The sequence below is a fragment of the Aythya marila genome (genome assembly GCF_965140915.1).
Source record: "Aythya marila genome assembly, chromosome: 24".
In the NCBI taxonomy this organism is placed as follows: domain Eukaryota; kingdom Metazoa; phylum Chordata; class Aves; order Anseriformes; family Anatidae; genus Aythya; species Aythya marila.
The window spans coordinates 4,363,403-4,381,951 of NC_139065.1; the positions used below are offsets into that span (position 1 = coordinate 4,363,403).

At 56.8% G+C, this 18,549-nt stretch overlaps 1 protein-coding gene across 3 annotated transcripts; it reads right to left on the bottom strand.

Moving 5' to 3' along the window:
- Positions 1-1,733: 1,733 nt before the first annotated feature.
- On the bottom strand, positions 1,734-14,558 carry KLHDC8A (kelch domain containing 8A). 3 transcript variants are annotated; one of them, XM_082778311.1, is made up of 7 exons: positions 14,270-14,558; positions 7,358-7,424; positions 6,779-7,195; positions 4,938-5,102; positions 3,539-3,754; positions 3,088-3,189; positions 1,734-2,936 (listed from the first exon to the last, which is right to left on the bottom strand). In XM_082778311.1, the coding sequence occupies exons 3-7, from the start codon at positions 7,152-7,154 to the stop codon at positions 2,743-2,745; spliced, it is 1,053 nt and encodes a 350-aa protein (XP_082634437.1). In that variant the 5' UTR covers positions 7,155-7,195; positions 7,358-7,424; positions 14,270-14,558; the 3' UTR covers positions 1,734-2,742. The 3 variants fall into 3 exon arrangements, with proteins under 3 accessions (XP_082634437.1, XP_082634439.1, XP_082634438.1); XM_082778313.1 differs by lacking the exon at positions 14,270-14,558 and adding an exon at positions 13,325-13,353; XM_082778312.1 differs by lacking the exon at positions 14,270-14,558 and adding an exon at positions 11,470-11,490.
- Between the last annotated feature and the right edge of the window lie 3,991 nt (positions 14,559-18,549).

An 18,549-nucleotide genomic window follows, 5' to 3' on the forward strand; every position in this document is an offset into this window, starting at 1 on the left:
GCTGATGCCTCTCCGAGCTCACACAGTGCTGGTAGGCAGCGAGCACAAGGGGAAAAAAAAAAATCAAGCCACCAGCTGCAGAGGTCCCCGGGTGGGCGTTAGCTGGAGCTCGGCACAGCAGAGGTGTGTGGGAAGTGTCTGAAACCTCAGCAGCTCCCTGCCTGGGCACAGCCCGTGGGGAAAAGCGCACCCATGTGGGAGCAGAGCCCTGCAGGGCGACCTGCTGCTGGCTGGAGAGAGTGCAGCTCTGGGGATGTGCTTGGGGTCGGTTTGGGAACCAGAGCTTGGGCTTCAGGACAAAGGAGGCTGCCCTGCACCAGCTCCTTGCTCTGCTGCCAGCTCGGAGAGCTCCTTCCCTCCCTCTCTGAATGCTCGGCACATCTCCAGCTCTGACGGCCGACCGGCTCCCCCCCGCCTCGTCCCCAGCCCCTGACACCTCTTCATTAAGTCCTGCAGCGGGTTTATTCCCACGACGCTGCTTTGTCTGCCTCGCTCCGCAGCCTTTCTGGGAGGGGGGGGAGAAAGCGAAGGATCAGCCCCCAGCTGTGCTGCAGCCAGACAAAGGCGGTGGATTCCTCCTCCCCTCGCTCCAGCCTCACAAAGACACCGGACCCGAGCCCCAGCCAGTGATAACCGGGGCTGGTGCGGGAGCAGGGGAGCACGAGGCTGTGCCGTGTGTGGGAAAGGTCCCCTGAGGACAAAGGCAAACACTTCGTTACCAGCCACAGACTCTCTCGGCCGTGCAGAGGTGGCTGCAATGGAGATGTGCTGTGCCGGGAGACGGGGAGGTTGTTCCACAGAGGGTGAAGGCTCCCTCCCTTCCTCCAAGCCCCCTCTCCTCCAATTTTCACAGCTTTAGGGATGTTTCATGGGGTCAGGAGGCAGCACCCTGGGGATGCACTCACGGGGGTGCTCTGGGCTCCTTCCCAGCCCAGATGGAGCCGCACATTGAGGCTCAGCTCCCTCGCTGGGGTTTGTGTTTGCAGCCTCCCCGACGGGAACGGAGCGGCAGCACCATGGATGGGAACGTGACAGGGGACAGGCTGGTTGTACTTCGGCAGAGACAAGCAGGTGGGATGTAAATAATTAGCGAGCAGGTTGTTCGCTCTGCAGTTGGTGCTGTTCCCCTTTTATCTCGGCGCCGCGGCGCTTGGAGATCAGAGAGGGAGAGGGCTTGGAGCTGACAGCGCCGTGCTTCAAACGCAGCCCTCGCCTCGCTGCTTCCCAGCAGAGCCCAGGAGCCCCAGCACCCACGGCAGGGCCCAGGGGGACAGCAGCCAGGGGACATCGGGGGCACAGACAGCCCTGACCCCTGCCCTTGTCCCCAGGGGGCTCAGGGCTGGGAGGCAGCCCCGGCGCCACGGCAGCGGCAGCCGCACGGTGTCCCCCGTGCTCTGTGCTGCCTGCAGAGCCTGTGCCAGGCAGGGTCGCCCCCAGGACCCCCACGGTGCTCTCAGGTCAGGAACTGTCCCCAGAGAGGGATGGGGCATGCTGGAAATATAAAGGGATGCCCAAGCAGGGATGCATCCCTGGAAATATCAAAGGATGCCCAAGAAGGGACGTGTCCCTGGAAATGCCAAGGGATGCCCAAGCAGGGATGTGTTGACCTCAGCCACAGCTGGCCCCATCTCCCCCTTTTTGGCCCTGAATCCCCCCTCATCACCTAATCACGGCAGAGGGTCCTGGCCCAGCCCTTAGCACAGACCGGGCTCGTCCGAGAGCTCTTCTGGAGACAGCTTTTAATGAGGCAGCTGCTACAAGCTGGAAGTGTAACCCGGCGGCTCGAGCCCTCCCTCCAACTGCCCGGGAAGGACGAACCCAAAGAGGGAGCGGTGCCTGGGGGCTGCTGGCCGTGGGGCCTGGGGTTTTTTGTCCTCGCCCCTGGAAAAAGGCTGTCACCAAAGTCACTGCCCAGCCCCGGGGGCAGGAGAGGGCTCCAGCTCCAGCCACAGGGCTCAGTTCTGCTCCTTTCTCTCAGGAGCGAACAGCAGATCCCAAATCACTGGAGGAGCCAAAATCCAGGCTGGAACAGAGCAGGTTGAGGCCACCTCTTCGTGAACCCCTGTGAAGGCGTGTTTGTGCCATTCCTGTGCCAAAGGTAAGGGCCAGCCTCTTGCCGAAGCAGTCCTTTGGGCATTTCACCCTCCCAGGAGCACCGGCAGCCCCGTGCTCCGGCTCCTGGCAAAGTGACAGTGAAATGCTACGGGTGCGCAGGGAAAGCCTTGCTACGAAGGCAAAAGAACGATCCCCTCAGCCTGGCTGCGGGTCCAGGGTTTCCCTCGCTGCAAACCAAAGGGATCTGTGCAGGGAAGCACACGCAGACCCCAGGGTGCTCCGAGGGCATCACGTCTCTTCTCCCTGAACCACCTGGCTGGGTTCTCCTGACCCCCAAACCCGTCGCCTTTGTGGTGGGTCAGGGTGGCAGCGGGGAGATGCTTGCCCAGAGCCCTTCCTGCTGGCAGGACACGGCACACACCAGTGCTGAGAGCGGTCCCTTCACCTGGATTTCCCCACGGGGCTCTGCAGATGACCAAGGGGGACCCTGGCCAAAATCTCCTTCCCTCTGCGGGGCCCGAACAGCAGCACCCAGGAGGGATGGGAGCAGCAGCTTCGGAGCAAGGCTGGTGTCAGCCTCCAGCAGGCTCCTGGGGCGGCTCAGGCGATGCTCACGCAGCTCAGCACCACCAGGAGCCAGCCCAGCACCAGCAGGGAGCGGGGTCCCCAAATTGGGGCAGGGCTCTGTTAGGAATCGGAGACGCAGAGGGCTTCCACCGCGTTGCTCAGCCCCTGGCTCACCCCGCCGACCGCCAGCAGGCAGTTCCTGACCACGATGCTGGAGCAGGCGCAGCGCGGGGTGGGCATCGGGGGCAGGCTCTCCCACTTGTTCTTCTCGGGGTGGAAGGCCTCCGCCGACTCCAGGACGGTCGGCTGGTTCCCTGGGGATACAAAGCAATTGGGGAAGCACTGGCCAGCATCCCTCATCCGTACCCCGAAGCCCATCCCCTTATGGGGTCCTTTTCCCCTGCTCCCCGCTCGGTAACGACACCCCCCGACCCCCAAGTGTCACCGCTGCCCCCAGCACCTCACCTAGCCCCCCAGCCACGACGACTCTGCCTTTCAGGTAGCCGGCCACGAAGTCTGCTCGCCTTTTCTTCAGGTAGAAGGAGCGCTCCATCTTCATCCAGCCGCCTGGGACAGGACAGACGGGCATGGCAGAGCCACTGATCCTTGGGAACCCCCCAATTCCTGAGCCTCCCACCTCCCTGTGGATGTGCAGTTGCACCTTGGGGTCACAAAACCCTGTGACACGGTGCTCAGCTTCCTCACCACCTTGCCAGGGAGGGAGCTGCCGAACCCAGCAGCTGCTGAACCCCTCTGGCCTGTGATTTTTTTCCCTTTCTTCCTTCTCTCGTTATCCCAGACTGCAGACCTCGCTGCAGACGGGGTTCAACGCCCAAAACACTCAGCAGATGAGAGGTTCTGCTCTCCTCCCAACCCCAAACCCCCACCGCCTGCCTCCCAGCCGGGACAGCCCCACCTTGCTCGATGTCAAACACGTCCACGGTCCTCATGAATTTGGGCTGCCGGTAGAGCCGGCCCTGCCGCAGGCCCCCGAGGCTGAAGAGTTTGTCCTCCGTGGGCACGAAGCTGGAGAAGGCCCTTTTGTTGGGGATGTTGGGAAACTTGGTCCACGATCGGGTCTCGGTGTCGAACACCTCGAAGGCGTTGATGGCGTACTTGGACTGCCTCCCGCCTGGGTGAGGGGATGGGAAGAAAAGGGGTGAAAGGAATGGGAATGGGGAGAAAGGGATGAAAGGAATGGGAATGGGAAGGAAGGGATGAAAGGAATGGGAATGGGGAGAAAGGGATGAAAGGAATGGGAAGGAAGGAAGGGATGGTTGGCTTGGCCAACGGCACCAGCAGGACCCCAGGGATGCTCCTGGGGCAGGCTGAGAGCAAGCGAGCTGCCAGCTGATGCCGTCCTCACGTCCTAAATCACCTGGAATGAGGGCTGCTGAGCCTGGCACCTTGTCCCCCTCGCACTCCCTCTCTTTGCGCTGCAGCTTGATAAAATTAAAGCACTTCATTTCCCCGTGCGTCACACCCGCCGCTTCCCTCCGTGCCGGCAGCCGCGGGCAGGGAGCGCAGGCAGGTGTTTAGTATGCGCCCGTTTAATCAAGACAAACGCACAGCAGAGAAGGGCTTGGAGCTGGGGGAGCCTTTGCAATTCAGATGAGTTCAGCGCCGGTGCAAGGCAGCGAGCCCCAGCCCCGCTCCCGACGGAGCAGGAGAGCCAAGGCAGCTGCCACCGCGGCCGCCAAGGACCTGCTTTATTCTCCCAGCGATCAGAGGCAAAGGAGAGCAGCTGTTCTCCGCTCGGATGCTCCCCGTGCCTCTGAAAGCAGAGCCTGTGCTCGCTGCTGGGCCCCCAGACTGTTTGCTAGCAGCAAACAAACTGCAAAATAGATCAAAAGAGCCTTTTTCTGGTAGCACCCTAAAGACAGCCGGTGCTATCTGGTGGTTTGGGCCGTTGGGGCTGCTGGGTTGATCCCAGCTCTGTGCGTTTGGCTGTGAGCTAACGGCAACGCTTCCCTGCCGTGGTTCCCCTTTCTGTAAGGCTGAGGAAAACTGCTCCCTGTAACGGGCTCGGTCCTGCATTCCCCAGCGACTGCGGGACCTTCCCTGTCAAAGGCTGACTCTTTGGAAGGCGAGCAGTTCTTGGGCGATGTAGCACGGACAGAAGTGGTTTCACTCAGTAGCTCAGTCCCAGGACTGCAAACCGAGCAGGGAAACAAAGGGGGGCATCGCCCTGGCACCGAGCTGCTGCAGGATCTCTGAGCTCCCGGGGCGGTCAAGGCACACGGGCTCTCTCTGGTGCTTGCTGTGGAGGTGTGAACACAAATCCCGAGCCCACGCCAGCCCCACGTAGATCTTACCCAGCACGTAGATCTTGGTGCCTCGCAGGAAGGAGGTGGCCGCGTACCTGGGTGTGGGCATGGCCGCCAGTGACACCCAGATGTCCTTGAGCATGTCGTAGTGCTGCAGGTAGTTGTGCGGCCGCAGGTCGCACCCCATCCCTCCGGCCGCATAGACTCTGTAGTCTGGGCAGGGCCAAGAAGCAAAAAAAAAAAAAAAAAAAAAAAAAAAAGCACAAAATTATTATATTGGTTTGAAACAGCCCCGTGCAAGAATGTACACATCCTCACACCATGCCCACAACCCCACTGGGACTTGCTCACGGGACTCCTCATCCCCTCCCTCAGCACCCAGAGCCCTGCTCCTGGCACAGTCCCTTGGAGGGGACAGGGACACTGAGCCGAGGATGGCGTTGGCACCCCTGGGTGCTGTGACAGTGCTCGGGGTGCAGGGAGGGTGGGAGCCGCAGGGCCCTTTGCTCCCGAGCCTTTGGGCAGGAGCAGGCAGATGTAAGCCTGCGTCCCCTTCCCTTTGGTAACATCATTTCTCCCTTTCTTCCTTTGCCCCACACACCCAACAAGGGGGGAGGTCACAGCACTGCAGCAAACCCAGCACCTCTCTTCTGCTGCCTTCACCCCACAAGCTCTGGGTCAGGATGTGACCCAAACTGGAAGGGCTGGAGCCCAAATGCCACACTCAAGCTGCCGGCTCCTCTCTGAGTTGGCCACGTCCACCTCTGGCTAGCAGCAAACTTGGGTCCCCAGAACAAAACCCTACTGGCCACGGCACCCACATTATCTCCTTCAGCAAGCATGGCACCCTACAAAGCTCAGGAGACAGCAACAGTGGCCCTACAACAAAGCAGCTGGAAAAGCAGAGACCCAGCGCATGGCTGGAGGATTTGGGGAGTTATTTCTGCTCCCAGCCCCACACACTGGATTGGCCCCTCCACATCAGTCAATAGGCAAGCTCAGAGAGAAAATCACCTCCAAGATGGTAAATATTATTTTTAAATAATCCTTGACAGCAGCTTTCAAAGCCGCTTAAGCAAACAAACGGAGCAGCTTGCAAAGAGGCTGCCCAGAGATCGGGCTGGTGACCCAGGAGCGCCGGGAAGCTGCCTGGCCTCAAAGCACGGCACAAGGCGCTAAAGGAAATCAATGCTCCACATCCCTGCTTATAAATTAAAAAAAAAAAAATGAGATGGGCTGATAAAGGCAGAGCCCTGCAGGCATTTAGCAGCGTGTGTTTAAGGCTGTGGTTAAGCTCACGGAGGGGAGCAGGCAGGAGACCCCAGGAGCCCAGGTGCTTCCCTTTCCCGTGTACTGATCTGAGCCCACTGCTACGAAGCTGACCCCTCTGCCTGGTTCTGGGCTTGGACCAGAGACGTGTCCTCAGGTTAAAGCTGGTCTACAGCTCGGAGACCTGCACGTCTCCAGCTCCCCAGCTCGGCTTGGGGCTCTCCCAGCTCTGTGCACCCACTCAGCTCTCCCCCAGTCTGGGACTCGGGCAGAAGTAGACCTGAACTGGCTGCAAAGCCCTGGAGGAGTTCAGCTCCAGACTCTGGAGCTTGGACCTGCGTGAAATCCAGCCAGCTACCTGCATGAAATCCAGCCAGCTACCTGCACTTGTGGCTCCGGGGCAGAGCTGAGCACCGCATTAGGCACCAAGAACAGCCTGCTGCCTTCAGCAGGTGGGATGGAACACATGGGTCTCAACCTCTACCAGCACAGAAAAGGTTTTTGGGGAAAAACACGACCCTGTGGTATTGCCAAGAGAGCTTCTGGGCCTGGTGCACGGAGGGATGCTGACCCCCCCCAGCAAGCCTGGAAGGATGCATCCAGAACCAACCCCCCCTTGCCTTTTGCCGTCACCGAGATGCCCATGGCCGCTTCCCTCAGCGAGTTCCTCTTCTTCCACTTGCCCTCGTCCACGTTGTACATCTCCACTATCTTCAGCGGCGTCTGGTTCACGCCGACCCCCCCTATCACCATGATCCTCTTGCCCAAGGTGGCCACCGCCACCCCGGCCCTGGCCGTGGGCATGGGGGGCAGCGCCGTCCACTGGTCGGCCTCGGGGGAGTAGACCTCGAAGCAGTCCATGGGGACACCGTTGTCATCGCAGCCCCCGATGGCAAACACTTGCCCGCCAGCCTCCACCAGGGTGGAGTAGACCCTGCGGCTGGGCAGCGGGGCGAGGGTTTTCCACTGGAAATCTCTGCTGTTGGCGACCTCCATGGCGGCAGCATGGGTTCCCTGCCCGCGGGGAGGTGCCTAGGCTGCAAAACAGAGCGGAGAGGTGCAGAGGCATGAAGCGTGGTCACCGTCCTTCCCCTGACAGAGCTGCAGGCAGCCAGGAGCAGAGCAAAGCTCCCCAAAAGCACCGCATCTGCACCAGCAGCCCCTCCATCCCCCCGGCACGGCGTGGCACCCCACGGTACCTTTCAGTGCGTCTCCATTGATCCTGCAGCTCCCGGTCTGCCTCAGCAGCTCACGCGGAGAACGAGCCTAAAAATAAAACAAAACAAAAGGGGGGAGAAAAAAAAAAAAAAAAAAAAAAAAGGCAGGGGAGGTTGGAGTCAGTTTGTGATCCTGCTCCCTGAGCATCCCCGCCCCCAAGCGACGCTCAAGCTGAGGAGGCTGCAAGCCGTCTGCTCACTTCCTCGGCTGCCTTCCTGCCTGCTCGGGAACTTTTCCTCGCGCCCTCCTTTTCTCTGACCTGATTTCTCCTCCTGACCCTTGGCTAGGTCTGCCCACACACGCTGGGACACCCTGCTCCTGCCCCCACCCCGGCTGTGAACAGCGACCACCAGCGCTGACCCCCCCAGCCCTGACCGGGGTCCTGCCAGCAGCACCAGGGCAGAGGCACCAGCCCTGATGCACACCTTTTTATTTTCTCCCTCTTCTCCCTTGGAACGGCCGCTAAGCGATGCAGATGAGATTAATTAGTGCAGGAAGGCAGAGAGAGAGCAAATGGGAGGGAACAAAGGCAGCTGCTCGCGCGGCGTGGCAGAAGGTGCAGCCTGCACCGAGCATCTCCACCTTGGTTGTGCAACCAGCGTGGGCCAGCAACTGCCCTTCAGACACAGGAGGGGTTGTGTTGACCCTGTTTTAATCTCTCCTGGCACACACATCTGGGGACAGGAGAGCAGGGTAGGAGCTTGCTGACACCGCAGGCACGCTCCTGGCAGGGCATTTAGCTGTGCAGGACACTGTCCAAGCATCCTGCCCCAGCACAGCACAGACCAGACCCCTCCCCACACTGCTGTGCTCTAGGACGGTGCTGTTCCCTCTCGGTCCCCTTTGCAGACCCCTGAGACTTTCCCTGAGGATGCTGCAGCCCCGTGGAGCCCGTCCCTGCTGACAGGAGCTGCCCGGTGGTGGAGCAGGGCTGGCTGCCCCCGTTTCTGCAGCCCGGGGTCTGGAAGCCCCTGGAGCTGATGTTTGCTCCCAAACCCTCTTCTCTGCCTCCTGGCTGCCAGCCAGCAGATCTGCTGGGGGATATTTCGTATTTATTCTGACACATTATGGTGGATGGGCTACAAAGCAACTTGGACTCTCCCAGATAAAATACTTAAGCACAAACAAAGCATCAAATTGTTATGGTCCTCTTTTATTTTTTTGGGGAGGCAGACTCCCTTCTTCCACAAGAGACAGCCAGACCCATTTCCTACTGCTTCATTTAGACCTGAGAGGACACGAGTGGGCCTCCAGCCCCATAACCTGCCTGCCCTGGGACCAAGTTGTGGCTGCCCCACACCTCGCCTTGCTGCTCAGCTTCCTCCTCCAGCCCTGGCCACGGCTCCCCTCCGACAGCCGGAGCCTGTAGCATAGCAACAGCCACCTACAGCCGCCTTTCACCACATTTCGGGTGAGCTGGGTGGGGATCTGGGTGCTTTGGGGGACCACAGCACCAGGGCAGAGCTCCCTGCAAGGATCAGACCCTGCATCCCCATGCATGCAGCACACTGGGGTCACCAAATCTTCCTCCTACAGCTCCGTGCCTGCTGTGCCCACCAGCCAAGCAGGGAGGTGGATGTGGCCCTTGGGTTATCTCGGGCATCACCAAAAGCTCCTCGCCGCCTGCTTTGCCTCGGGGCACGGCCCGCAGGGAGCATCTGACCATGTTAGTTCCCTGATTTTCCCCTGAAAGTGTGAATTAGAGGACAGCGATGGAAAAGGATCAGCAGGTCGCAGACAACTGGATGGAGATCCATCAAAATTGCTTCACTTACCAGCCCGAGCTGGCACAAAACCCGATCAATTTAAGCGGGGCTGATGGAGGGATTCTTGTTTATTTGAACGTATTCCCCCAAATAAATTTCACTAGCCAGCCGAGCGTTATGTGTTGCATAAAGAATTCGGTTCATCACACACAAACACTTCTTGGGATGCGAGCCCCCAGCAGCAGGACCCGGCGCAAGCACATGCGCACAGCCCCGGCACCGCGGGGGCCACGGTACAAAGGAACACAAAGCAACAATCAAGAGCAGCAGCGAGTCACGCCGTGCTTTGCATCTTCCCAGCAGCCGAAGAGAGAGGGGCAAGCAGCAGATGAGACCGGCAGCTGTTGTCCTCCATCTCTGCAGCACCTTGTCCTCTGATGTGCATCGCTGCCCGCAACCGGATCAGCTCGGGGATTTTTTGCCCTGGCAGTTTAAGCAGCTCCGGACCAGGGCTTTCATGAATAATTAATATTTTTTTTTCTCTCCAGGTGAATTTTCATGCATTGCCGTGGACAAATTCAGCACGGTCCAGCAAATTAGGAAAGCAGAGCCAGCTCCTATTTCCAGGAGCGTGTCAGATTTGCATTCTGACCTCCAATAAATCATTCTCCTGCCCTGTCCCTCAATTTCTTCAACTACAAAGTGCAGTCCTGGGATGAAACACGTCACTCAAACGCCTGACAAAAGCAGAACCTCACTGCTGCTGCCAGACAGCTTCTCTGCTGTCATTACAGATATCCAAATCTCAAGCATAATTTTCTAACTGGTCCTCTTTTAGCAAGGCATTGCCTAAAAAAATCTTTTCCAGCATATTAGCACACAAAGACCAGGAGTTAGATTCAAAGACTTGGGGGTGGGTGAGCATTTCTATTGGGTTCTCTGTGAGTACAGGCAGAGCAAAGACCTGCAAATTCATCCCAGCTGCGGTCCCAGACAGCTGGAACCGGGGCACCCGGAGAGCCACCGCGCTTAGCAGTGTCAGTGCAAAGCCCTGCCTGAACCCAGCTGCCTTGCAGTAAGGATTCTCTATGATTTTATGCTCTTAAAAGAAAATCGAGGTCAGTCTGAAGCACTACACCCGCACCCTTTGTCTCCAGCTGCCCAGCATCACCCGCTGCCCCACTAGGAAGCATCACTGGTGCTGTGCCGTGGGACTTGCCAAAATGTGCTGCCCAAACGCCCAGCGCGCTGCAGCCACGTTCTCCTCCAGGGCAGAGGGAATTATCACTTAATTATACCCAACAAATCAGAGGCATTAACGTGTTTTTCCTAAATGGCTACATTAGAATCCAAATGAATGGTAATTGCTTTCCTATCAGAGGAGATGGCAGACGGAGCTGAGCCCCCACCAGGGCCCGCTTTAGTGGCATTTATTACCTCCAACGATTTGTGATTTAGAGACCAGGCTGTGCTGAATGTGCCAAAGTGATGAGCTGCCCCGACAGGGCAGATCTTGTCGCTGAACCCGGCGCTGCTGCCTGTGGCTGCTCGTGCTCTCTCCCCTGTCTCATCTCCCCAGGACTCAGCAGCTTTTATGCTCCAGGTTTGGATTTCCTCGGCTGGGGAGGGCGAGCACCAGGCCCAGCTGGAGCTGAAATCCCCACCCTGCACCCAACAGGCTTTTCTCCAGGGCGATACGCTCCCCTGAATGTTGCACTGCAACTGGCTGCGTAAGCGCAGGGTGAAAAGGCAGCCTATTTACAGCTCTCCAAATTGGAGGAAGTGCAAAAAGGCCTCGGAGCCACTCCCAAACCTTCTAATTTTAATGCTCAGAGGCACCCTCAGACATCACCACACGCTCCCCGTGCCTCACAGGCACATACCCTCCACCCAGGGAGGAACAGACAGAGACCCCCAACCTTACACAGCCCCCAAGCAGACAGGACCCACTATTTACTGATCGGGTGTGATGCCAGCCCAACCTGCTCCAAAGAACCTAGAGCCCCTGCACGGCCCCAGGAGCAGCCCTCTGCTGTGCCTGCTCCATTCCCTACCACTCCTCCCCTCCTTTCAGGGTTGCCAGAGATCCAGGTGAACACCACAAACGTCCTTGGCATCCTTTTGCGGCCAGGCTCAAGTCTCAGCTCCGCTGCCATCAGCACTGACCCCCAATTTCTGCAGCTGGACCCAGCGACCCGTCAAACCCAGGGCCCCTCCACAGCCCGCAGGAGCCGTGCGCCCAGAGCATCACCGCTCCCCGCACCGCCTCCACCTGCCAAACACCCACGTGCTCCTCGCTGTCACCACGAGCAGGTTAAAACAAAGATGCAGACAGGGAAAGCTATCAGAGAGATTGCTCCCCGCTGAGAAAAAGCTCTCGTACTCACCCAGCTGCCATGCCAGAAAAGCCCTGGGCAGTCGTGCAGCGTGCCAGCCAGCGTGAGAAAAGGAAGGGGCTGCAAAGCTCGGCTGAAACCAGCCTGTCTGCCAGCCCCCCAGCCCCTGCAGGGATTATTCTCAATGCACGGGGGACTGGCGTCACAGGAGAGGCAGGAACAGGGGCAACAATGAGCTGGAAATAGCACGCGAGCACCGGGAAGGAATCACAGCTCCTGCTCCTCAGCACCACGCAGGAGTCAGCAGCTTCAGCTCAGCGCTGCCTTGGCTGCCTGCACTCTATTAAATAAAGAGCAGGGAGAGATGACACAGCACAGGCTGTGATGAAGACAGCGAGAAGGAGATGATTCAGGGCAGGGAACCCACTCCTGACCCAAGGAATAGTCACAGAGCAAGGCCAGGAGCAGGCAGGAGGGGGCACGGAGGAGGCTGGTGGAGATGCCCTGGAGTTTCCCCAGCTGCCGGGATGGGGACGGGGCAGCTGCCAGCCCTGGTCCCCCCGTGTCCCTGCTCTCCCATCCCCACATCCAGGCTTTGGCAATATTCAGCTGCTTTCCTGCTCCTCGGGCACAGCACCCAAGGCACAGCTCGGGGCAGGAACGTCTCAATTTGGATGGGAGCAGGGAGTTTGTCAAGAGCTGAAAACCAGCAGATGATGAGAATGGAGGGGAAATGCAGCAGGGATTTCCTCGATGCTGTTTCCAGCCACCCTGGAAGACAGCAGGACGCAGAGCAACCCGAACAAAGGCAACGTGGAAAAGTTTCAGATGTGGGAGCAGCACGTAAACCTGGCTGTTAATCACTGTAATTGAAGGGAGCTGCTTTTCCTCTAGAAGCACATAAATGTCACGGTGTGATCGCCCTCTGCATTGGCAGATAAACATCGGCACCGCGGGAGGAGGCCCCGTCCCTGCAGGCTCAGCACAGCCTCTGCTGCACAAAATGACTCCTCGCTCCAGCAAAGACAGGAAACACGACGTTCATGGGGTCGGATGTCCCAGGAAGCTCCTGGGCCACATTTCCCACTTTCAGCACCCAGACAGGAGCCCTGAATCCCCCCGTCCCCTTCCTTTGCTCCTCCACCTGATCACAATCAGGTTCACAGCAGCCCAGCACCCCAAAAACCCTTCCTACAACCATCCGGAGGGCTCAGCACCCACACAGGCACGGCTCTCATCACGTCCTCACTGCTTATTCACATCCCTGAACAGGACCAGGGCCTTTGGAAGAGTCTGGCACCTTTGTGTCCCTCCAGCCTGGGAGAAGCCCAAGTTTCCCACCCAAAACCCTCACCCTCCTGCGTGGTCCCAGGGCAGCAACCTGCTCCTTGCTGAGGTCCCCTGCAGTCAGGTGCTGCGTGACCCAGCCTGGTGCCACTCCTGGGTGACACCGACCCGCACACAGACAGCCTTTCATAAGCTTTGACAGTCCTATTACGGCGCTTGCCCACAAGGTCAGCCGTCACCAAGCCTGGGTTTTCAAGCGACTACAACTTTTAAGCAAAAAAAAAAAAAGACTTCTAAAAACACCGCTGCAAACCAAGGACTCCGGGGCTGCCTTTGCTCCTTCCTTGCTCAGACCCTGGCAGCTGAGGTTTTAAACGGAACACGCCTGAAATTCGCAGCCTGGTATTTCTGACCTCTCCTCACACTGAGTCAAGTTTCCTTTCCATAGTAACAGCTACCCAGAAAAATAACAACCTAAAAACCCATCGGGTCCCCGGCTTTGCCAATTACCCCGCCAGAGAAAAAAAAAAAAAAAAAAAAAAAAAAAAAAAAAAAAGAGAGACTTTAGTTTCAAGGAGAGAGCAAAAGCACAGCAATTATGAACGGGGATTAACGGTACCTTTATGGCCAGCAAAGAAAAAGCAGCAGCACTCACAGCAGCTCGTTTCATCCCCTCTGGTTCTCAGCATCTCCTTGCAGATAGCTGCGTGTGCTGCTGGAGCTGCGAACAACCTGACCCCCCCCTAGGCTTCACCCCTTCCCCCAGCAGCAGTCCCTCGGGATCATTTTCAGCCTCATCATGCCGAATGCAATTTCCTGAGGTCGGTAACAGGAAGGTAGAGAGGTTGTGGAAGGAAATATTCCCCAGCTAACAACCCAGCGGCTGTAAATCAGAGGGATGGCAGAAGCTTTAGCACGCTATGGGACGGGGAGAGATGTTTCATTTTCTGTCACTTGTCAGCAAAGGGAAGGCATGGAGAGCATCCTTTTTTTTTTTTTTTTTCCTGAGTGGGAAAAAGATACGATTTGTTTGCATTACATTTTATCTTGAGAGAGGGAGTTATCATGTCACCAGGAGAAAATAAAATCTGCCAGCTGTCCCTGGGAGTCCTGCTCCCCGCTGCGTCCTGCGTCCCCTCCCCTCACCCCTCAACGCTGTCACTGCTCTGCAAGAAGAGCTTCTCCTTTCCATGGGTCAAATACCCCAGATCTTTCCCCAGCCCCGCAGTCCCTCCGGTTGTCTGTACATCTCCCGTTACTCTGAATTAAGGCTGCATCCCTCCGGAGGGAATGCCAAGAGCACCCAGCTCTGCCAGCTGCCGCGGCTCCCAGGGCCTGGCCTGGGAAAGAGGCAGAAAATATCCTAGTGGGAAAACAAAACAAATAAATGGGGAAAAAAAAAACAAAAAACAGCCTCCTTAAAACCACTTCTTAGGGAGAAATCACAAAATCAAAGCTTCCTTTCTGGTTGCACATGAAAAGCCTGGTTTTGTGCTCGGTGCAATCTGCTTTGCCCCACGAGCCCCCCAGCAGCAATCCCCCCCCCCCAAGATGCTCTACTTACAGCTGGGGACCGCGGTGCTGAGCCCGGGTGCAGCGCGGGGCTCTCCTAAAACCACCCTTCAACTCCAAGGCAGGGAAGCCCCGATCCTCAGCGCCTCCTCCCGCACGCATCCACCCCTCTCCTCCCCGCAGCCCTCGCTCGCTCAGGGGAAGGAGGACGCCGGCAGGAGCCGGGGAGGCTGCGTGGGAGGGCAGCGAGGAAAGCAGCAGAAATCCCTCGGCCCTACTCGCCTGCCTCCAGGAGACGCAGGACGAGCGGAGCCAGAGTTTTCCCCATCTGGTGCGGCGGCCGGGATCTTCCTCGGTGTCTGCAGCTGGGGGTGTGCGTGCGTGCGTGTGTACACACTGGATTACCAGCCCCATACTTAAGCCTTTTATGGCTCCCCACGCTCGCAGCCTTGTTACAGGATGTTCTGTAACAGCGGCTCCCCCCCGCCCGCCCTCCGCTGCTGCGATGACAAAACTACCAGAAACTGGAGGGAACGGGAAAAAAAGGAGGCAGAAGGGAGCAGTGGAAGTGCTGCAGAGGTCCCAGGCTGGAGCTGCCCCACGGGGGGCTGCCCCCGAGCCCCCTGCTCCAGGCTGCTGGGCTGGGGACGTGGTGTTGGGGGGCCCGGTGCTGCTGCTCGGGGTTGGGGAGCTGAGCCCCTGCTGAGCCCCTGCCATGGCAGAGCTTCTGCTCACCAAATTAAGGCTCGAGGTGTCCAGAAATGAGAACGCTACAAGGTGGGATAAGGACATTGGGACCTTTGGGCCCCAGCCCTCTCCAAAGCAGAAGTTTCCCAGCCTGATGACATCCAGGGCTTTTCTTTCCCTGACCTGCCTCTTTATTCTTTTCCCGAAGGTGATGCAGAATAACTTCAAGTCCAGAAAAAACATCTCTGAGCAAAAGATAAATATCCTTTCAACGCATCTTCCAGCAAGCCTTAAAGCTCCTTCCCAGAGGGGCATTCGCAGCTCAGCCCAGCAGATGCTCCCGAGCCTTCAGGACCCTCCGTCAGCTCCGCAAGCCCTCAACATCCTCGGGGATCACTCATACGGCCTACATACGGTGCTGACTGCCCGAGCCCACCCTTCAGAGCTGGAAGGGTCCCAGGTGGTCAGATTGGAGGGGCTTGCTCCTTGTCACGGGGGTGACAGTCCCCAGAGGCGGCCACGAGAGGCTCCAGGTTCAGCTCTGGCCTGCAAACCCCTCGGTGCTGCCCCAAGGCCAGCCTGCAGCGAGCCAGCCAAGGTTTGCTCCCGCTGATAGCTCGTGCTGGTCCAGATAAGAAACTATTTTAAAGCAGCTCCAGCCATAAAATAAGAGAAATGAGGAAATCAACAAGAAGTTGAGTCAAACGACTACATAAAAGCAAATTCTCATCCCCTACCAGCTATTTTAATCTCCCGTTAGCTTTCCGATGGGAGGATTCAATTTACATTTAAATAAAAACCTCAAGCACGGGGCCCATCTAACACGAAGATGTTCATTACAAAGGCATTTACCTCTTAAGAAATTTTAAAAGACCTCACTGAAGTGGATTTTAACAGGGGGGCTATTAGCAGTCTGGCATTATTGGACAGTTAGTATTTGTAACTTGTTATTATTATTTACCAGACTGTTCACAGATCAGGCCAGGCAGCTCTGAGCGAAGGTCTCCAGCGGGTTTCCAAGCTGCCCTGCTTACAGCCAGAGGTAAGAGCCAGCACAAAAGGTCTTCTCGAGCCACCAAAAACCTGCCTGCAGAACATTTCACAGCTGTTAGGAGGCGTAAGGAAGGAAAGGAAAGGCCCCAGGTTGCCGGCTGAACCAAGTAAATGGAAAGGGCAAATGGAAACCAAAGCTTGTGTTTTGCTTAAAACCACTCAGAGTTTTGTTAGGGGAAAAAAAAAAAAAACAAAAACAAAAACAAAACCAACACAACACCTTCTCATCCACCCCGTGTGCTCTCAGCAGCAAAGATGAGCAGGGCCTTTCTGTCTGTGCACTACTGAGCAAATGAGGTCCCGACCCAGGGCTGGCAGTCCAAGCCCCGTGTCACCAGCCAGCTTTTGCTTATTTTTTTTTTTCTCCTTCCCCAGCTACAATTCAGTTAACACAGGCATTTCCACAAAGTGAATGTTTTTATTTTGAAATGCACGGTGCAAGCTGGCAAGATGCTAACTTATAAAGGCTTAGGTGCAGTCACGAGCAGTGCAAGTCTCAAACTTGCCACCAGGAGAAAGCCTTCCCATGCGGAAAAGGCATTTTCAGAAGGACACGAAAATAACTAGAAAGTAATTCCAGCCAGGAGCAGCACCCAGGGGCTGGGCTCAGCACCATGCGGGGAGCAGCAGGCAGCTGGTCCCAGGGCACAGCTGAGCAGGGACAAGCTGGAAGATGCAGCAAGGGCTGCAGCTGCCCCTTGCAGCCACACCATGCACCACTCACCCTCTTCAAGCTGAGGGCAGACCAGGTTTTACAAACCCCTCTGAAACATAACAGCAGCCTGGTTTCTCAAACCATTTGGGAGCTCCTGCTTTAGGGGCTGGGGTTGAGAGCCTTGGCTCAGGACACGAGGATTTATCCCAAGTGGGATTTTTATTTGTTGGTGTTTTGTTTTACGCGGCTGTTTGATCTCGAGCCCTTCATCTCCTTTTCATTTTCCTCCCTGCTTCCCACATCCCATTCCTCCTGTTGCTCAGTGTCATGGGGGGCTGCCCCATCCCCTTGCAGGGCATCCCACGGGTGAGGCTCTCGGGTTTTTGCAGCGAGGTGAGCGACTGCAGGGGGACAGGGAGGGTGCAGCCAGGCAGCCCTGACCCTCCTCAGCCTCCCAGTCCTACATACGTAACGCTAACAACTTATTAATCCAAATACCCTTTCTTCTTCATAAGCATCTCATTCCCCAAGTTAAAAACAAAACAAAGTAAACCCCACAGACCCCTCAGTGATCTTTCACTTGCCACGGTCGGGTCTGAGATCGATCCAGGCAGGCTTACCTGCCCGCTGCCAGCGCTCCGCACCACAGCAGCACCTGCAAAAGGCAAGAGAAAGGAGATGAGAGATGAAGGCAGGGGAAGAAGGCGGGTTTAAACTGGACAAAATCATTGAGGCAGGAGCAGCAGCATGGCCACGAAGCCCCAGATGCTAGGTCCCCGGCTGCTGCCTTGCCTGGTGGATGAACCAGACCTGACAGGCTGGAAAATAACTGTGTGTTTCTGCAGGACGGAGCCTGCATGCTGCGCCACACCACCCCAGCCTCCCCACAAAGGCAGGGCTTCGCCCAGCAGATGCTTTCTGAATGGTGAAAATTGCACAGCTTTGTGCCCCTCAGGATACCTCGAGGAACCCATAGGGTGGAGGCAGCCCAGGGAAACTCCGGATTGGTGCTGCAGAAAGGGAAAGGTAACTTTACCGGGTTGCTTGGGAAATGATAAAGGTGGTGTCGGTGGTAAAGGAAGAGAAATAGTGCTGGAAACCTGTAGCAGTTTCCTGCAATTCAACATCTGTTTCCATGGGAACAGCAGGAGAGTTGCTGGAATTCCTGTAAGTTACACAAATGAGCCATACAGCAACATTTTATTTTCTTTTTTTCTTACCTGCATCGCTTTGGGTTGAGCCAGCTCAGTCCAACGAGCGCTCCTGCCAGGACCACTTCCCATCAGGTCTGGGAAAGGCGTGTTCAGCTGCAGCAAGCAGGCCAGGAGATGAAATAAAAAAAAAAAAAAAAAAAAAAAAAAAAAAAAAAAACAGGAAAAAACACAGCCAAAAAGCACTGCCCCCAAAACCAGAAAAGCCTTCTTTCAGAAGAAACCAGAATTATGGAGATGAAGGGGAAAAAAACAAGCAACAGGGCCAGGACTTGCCCATGCGCATCTGGGTGCCAGCAGTGGCTGTAGCACCCGGAGCAAACGGTGGGGGGCAATGCAGGGGGACTGTCATTTCTTCTGGAGATTTGGCAACCTGACAGTTAATTAACTAGTTAATTAATTAATTCTCCCTCCTGCAGGGCCCTGGGCTGGTTCCAGTGCAGATAGTCACCTTAATGCACGGAGACAGGAGCTGAGAGCTTCGGGATCTCTCAATCAGAATATTTAACCCGCGGGGAGAAGTCCACCAGCTGTGTCTGCCCGGCTGACAAACGCAGAGAGACATCATTTCAGCAGAGACAGGCACTTTGAAAAGACAGTTGCAGGGAAAAAAAAAACTACACCCAGTAACCTTCAAGATTAGCTACAGTTAGCAGGATTGCAGCAGCAGCACGGAAAGGCTTTGAGCTGTTTAACCAGTGAGGCTGCGTGCATCTGGGTTTGCAT

What these genes read in the sequence shown, in the direction of transcription:
- KLHDC8A (XM_082778311.1), bottom strand. Translation starts at nt 7,154, where the DNA reads ATGGAGGTCGCCAACAGCAGAGATTTCCAGTGGAAAACCCTCGCCCCG. An exon ending in CACCAAGATCTACGTGCTGG is followed by an intron (nt 3,755 to 4,937) that starts GTAAGATCTACG and finishes CCCCTCACCCAG; the next exon opens with GCGGGAGGCAGTCCAAGTAC. An exon ending in CGTGTTTGACATCGAGCAAG is followed by an intron (nt 3,190 to 3,538) that starts GTGGGGCTGTCC and finishes GTCCTGTCCCAG; the next exon opens with GCGGCTGGATGAAGATGGAG.